This window comes from Convolutriloba macropyga, chromosome 6 (assembly GCF_964194025.1).
Source record: "Convolutriloba macropyga chromosome 6, txConMacr16.3, whole genome shotgun sequence".
In the NCBI taxonomy this organism is placed as follows: Eukaryota; Metazoa; Xenacoelomorpha; order Acoela; family Convolutidae; genus Convolutriloba; species Convolutriloba macropyga.
The window spans coordinates 61,579,413-61,583,138 of record NC_134473.1 but is presented as its reverse complement, the minus strand read 5'-3'; the positions used below and the strand labels follow the sequence as shown (position 1 = coordinate 61,583,138).

Below are 3,726 nucleotides of genomic sequence, written 5' to 3'. Positions count from 1 at the left end.
CAGAATCCAGAAAAACTCCTTTTACATCAAACATTTTACTGCTGTTCGTTCTGTTAAAAGACTTTCACATATCGTTTGGTTGAATCTTAAGACGAGCAGTTGTTTCCGACTTTCATTTAATCAAACAGTTCATGCTTGAAAAAACGAAAACAAAAATCAAAACATCTTTAAAATTTGGAAAAAATCAGGCAATGAATAGTATGTGTGTTCAAAATTATTGTGTCATTGGTAAATTACTGAATATTGCTTTTCACCTTTCTCAAAAGAATAAAAAGAATTTAGCTAATATCAATTTTTATGCTACCTTAGGTTAAATATAAAATTACAATAATCGTCATCAGTTAATCAGAATTTTATTCACGTGCATTTGCTAAAAAGTTTAGAGAATTTTTTTCTTTGATTTAATGAATACTTGTTTCGTGCCCCTGAAAAACACTTTGTACCTAGACTCTAAGAAAACATCCACCCAAAAAGTTAATATCTTTTACCCAAATAGTTAAATATAAAATTACAATAATCGTCCTCAGTTAATCAAAATTTTGTTCATGTGCATTTGGTAAAAATTTCAGAGATTTTTTTTCTATGATTTAATGGATACTGGTTTTGTGCCCCTGAAAAATACCTTGTACCTAGACTCTTAAAAAAACATTCATCCAAATAGTTAATATCTTTTACCCAAATAGTTAAACATAAAATTACAATAATCGTCCTCAGTTAATCAGAATTTTAATCAAGTGCATTTGCTAAAAATTTCAGTGAATCTTTTCTATGGTTTAATGAAAACTGGTTTCGTGCCCCTGAAAAACACCTTGTACCTTGACTCTATGAAAACATTCTCCCAAATAGTTAATATCTTTTACCCAAATAGTTAAATATAAAATTACAATAATCGTCCTCAGTTAATCAGAATTTTGTTCACGTGCATTTGGTAAAAATTTCAGAGACATTTTCCTATGATTTATAGAATACCGGTTTCATGCCCCTGAAAAACACCTTGTTCCTAGACTCTAAGAAAACATTCACTCAAATAGTTAATATCTTTTACCCAAATAGTTAATCATAAAATTACAATAATCGTCCTCAGTTAATCAGAATTTTAATCAAGTGCATTTGGTAAAAATTTCAGTGAATCTTTTCTATGGTTTAATGAAAACTGGTTTCGTGCCCCTGAAAAACACCTTGTACCTTGACTCTAAGAAAACATTCTCCCAAATAGTTAATATCTTTTACCCAAATAGTTAAATATAAAATTACAATAATCGTCCTCAGTTAATCAGAATTTTGTTCACGTGCATTTGGCAAAAATTTCAGAGAATTTTTTTCTATGATTTAATAAATACCGGTTTCGTGCCTCTGAGGAACACCTTGTACCTAGACTCTAAGAAAACATTCATCCAAATAGTTAATATCTTTTACCCAAATAGTTAAATATAAAATTACAATAATCGTCCTCAGTTAATCAGAATTTTGTTCACGTGCATTTGGTAAAAATTTCAGAGACATTTTCCTATGATTTAAAGAATACTGGTTTCATGCCCCTGAAAAACACCTTGCACATAGACTCTAAGAAAACAGTCACCCAAATAGTTAATACCTTTTACCCAAATATTTAAATATAAAACTACAATAATCATCCTCAGTTAATCAGAATTTTGTTCACCTGAATTTGCTAAAAAATTTAGAGAATTTTTTCTATGATTTAAAGAATACTGGTTAGGTGCCCCGGAAAAGCACCTTGCACCTAGAGTCTAAGAGAACATTCACCCAAATAGATAATACCTTTTAAACTTCATTAAAAGTACCTCAAATTTGGATATACTATATTCTATCTAAAAACGTAATTTTGTTTCGGAACATATCAAAGTCTTCAAAGATATTTTGTTGAAATGTCATTTATGAAATTGAGGATGGATTAAATAAGTCTTTTTTGTGATTCAACGACTTTTACAGACGATAGGAGTTTTAAAAATGGCATTTTCAAATTTGGAAATGGCATAAAAAATGTTGACATTTTTTGGGGTCAAATATGAACCGAGCATTAAGAGATAGAATAGTTAAGGTTATTAAGACTGAGATAGCACAAGTTAGCACAGGTTTAAATATTCTAAGTTAACTTGTAACTTAGATAGAATTTAAGAGATGTTAAATTATAACTTAGAGAAGTTAAGTTAAACTTACTGTTGCGGCTGCTCAAGAATCTCAGCGGAACCCAACTTCGCGGCCTGGTTCTCGAGTTTTACGCCGGCCTGGTTCTTCACTCGGTTGCTATCGACTAACACTCGCGTAGTAACTATTAGTCGCTCAGTTGTAATAAAGGACTGTAACTTTAATTTTTTGTGATTGAAGTTAAGAAAATCCTTGGTGATAATCTATATCCAATCTCGTGCTGATGTTTGTAAGGCTTCAGCCCAAAGCTAGTACTGTTGCTAACTTCTTGTTAAGAAAGCTCAACTAACTTATAACGCTCGAGATCTTAAGATCTAGCAAAACTTAGCGCAAAGACTAAAGTTGATGAAGAATCAAATTATAGTCAATCTGAGAGCCAACTGCTCCTTATGACAGTTTCTAATGGTTCTAAATACAATATGGTTACACTGTTCAGACAATTGGGTTAAAGTAAATAATCCGCTAAATATCATTTATAACATCATTGTCACTGATCTCTGATTGGTTAATCGAATAAAGTGATTTAAGTCAATGTTTACATAGTAAATGTCAAATTACCGCACTATTTGCTTTTGTTGACATAAGCACTGATGGTACATACGTAACTCTAAATGCCTCAAATGTATGACAAATGACCTTTAATAAACACTTAAGGGATCATAGAATTAACAATTTAGCAAAATTAACAATAAATGACAAAATATCCAAAAATGCACTTTTTGCACCATATAAGTGCTAATAGCATCACTTGTAGGTATGATGCAAGGATGTTCGTTGGGTCCATGGATAGCTTAGGGGTTACCCTAACCGTGTGCTAAAACCTTGGGTTGCTCAGGTTTTCCCTTCCCAAAATCGGGGGGGGGTGGACAAATTTTCGGTCCCAACTTGTAAAAATTTTCAGTTTTGACCTTTTTTGAGTTTTGGCAAAATTTCAAGTTTCTGAGTTTTGATTTCATTTCTGTTGGTCTGATGGCTCATGCTTCTGTTCACTAGTGGCGCCAACATCGCCGGCCCTGTTTTCGATCTCGGAAACACCATCGTAGAAGACTGGCGCCAATTTCACCACCGGCCTGTTAAATTCGCCATGTGCCATCTTGACTCTCGATGATCGTACGACTCCATCGTTGCCTTTGAAGACTTGGATGACTCGTCCCATCTTGTACTCACATCGTTTCACTGACTCGTCTACCATCCAAACAAGTTCTCCTTCTTTCAGGTTTCTCACATGTTCCTTTGACCACTTTGACCTCTGATTCCATTGTGGAAGATATTCACGAGTCCATCTCTTCCAGATCATGTCCGCATATGCTTGAGCCGTTTTGAATGATTTTCTGAGATCATGGTAGCGTTCACTGGATGGCATAAATGGTGCACTTGCGTTTTCTCGTCCTAGCAGGAAGTGATTGGGTGTAAGAGCTGTCAAATCCTCTGGATCGTCACTTACTGCTGTCAGGGGTCTTGCGTTGAGAGTTTGCTCCACAAGACACATCGTTGTACTGAGTACCTCGTCTGTGAGGCTTCGGTTGTCCAAGATTGCAATCATCACTTTCTTGCAACTTT

The 3,726-nt window shown here is 34.1% G+C and overlaps 1 protein-coding gene across 1 annotated transcript in view; it reads left to right on the top strand.

Moving 5' to 3' along the window:
- Positions 1 to 3,489, top strand: part of LOC142341367 (uncharacterized) — a 19,034-nt gene extending 15,545 nt beyond the window's left edge. The window contains exon 7 of the mRNA XM_075392295.1: positions 3,383 to 3,489. Within this exon, the coding sequence (XP_075248410.1) occupies positions 3,383 to 3,489 (107 nt within the window). The remainder of the gene's footprint in view (positions 1 to 3,382) is intronic.
- Positions 3,490 to 3,726: the final 237 nt, after the last annotated feature.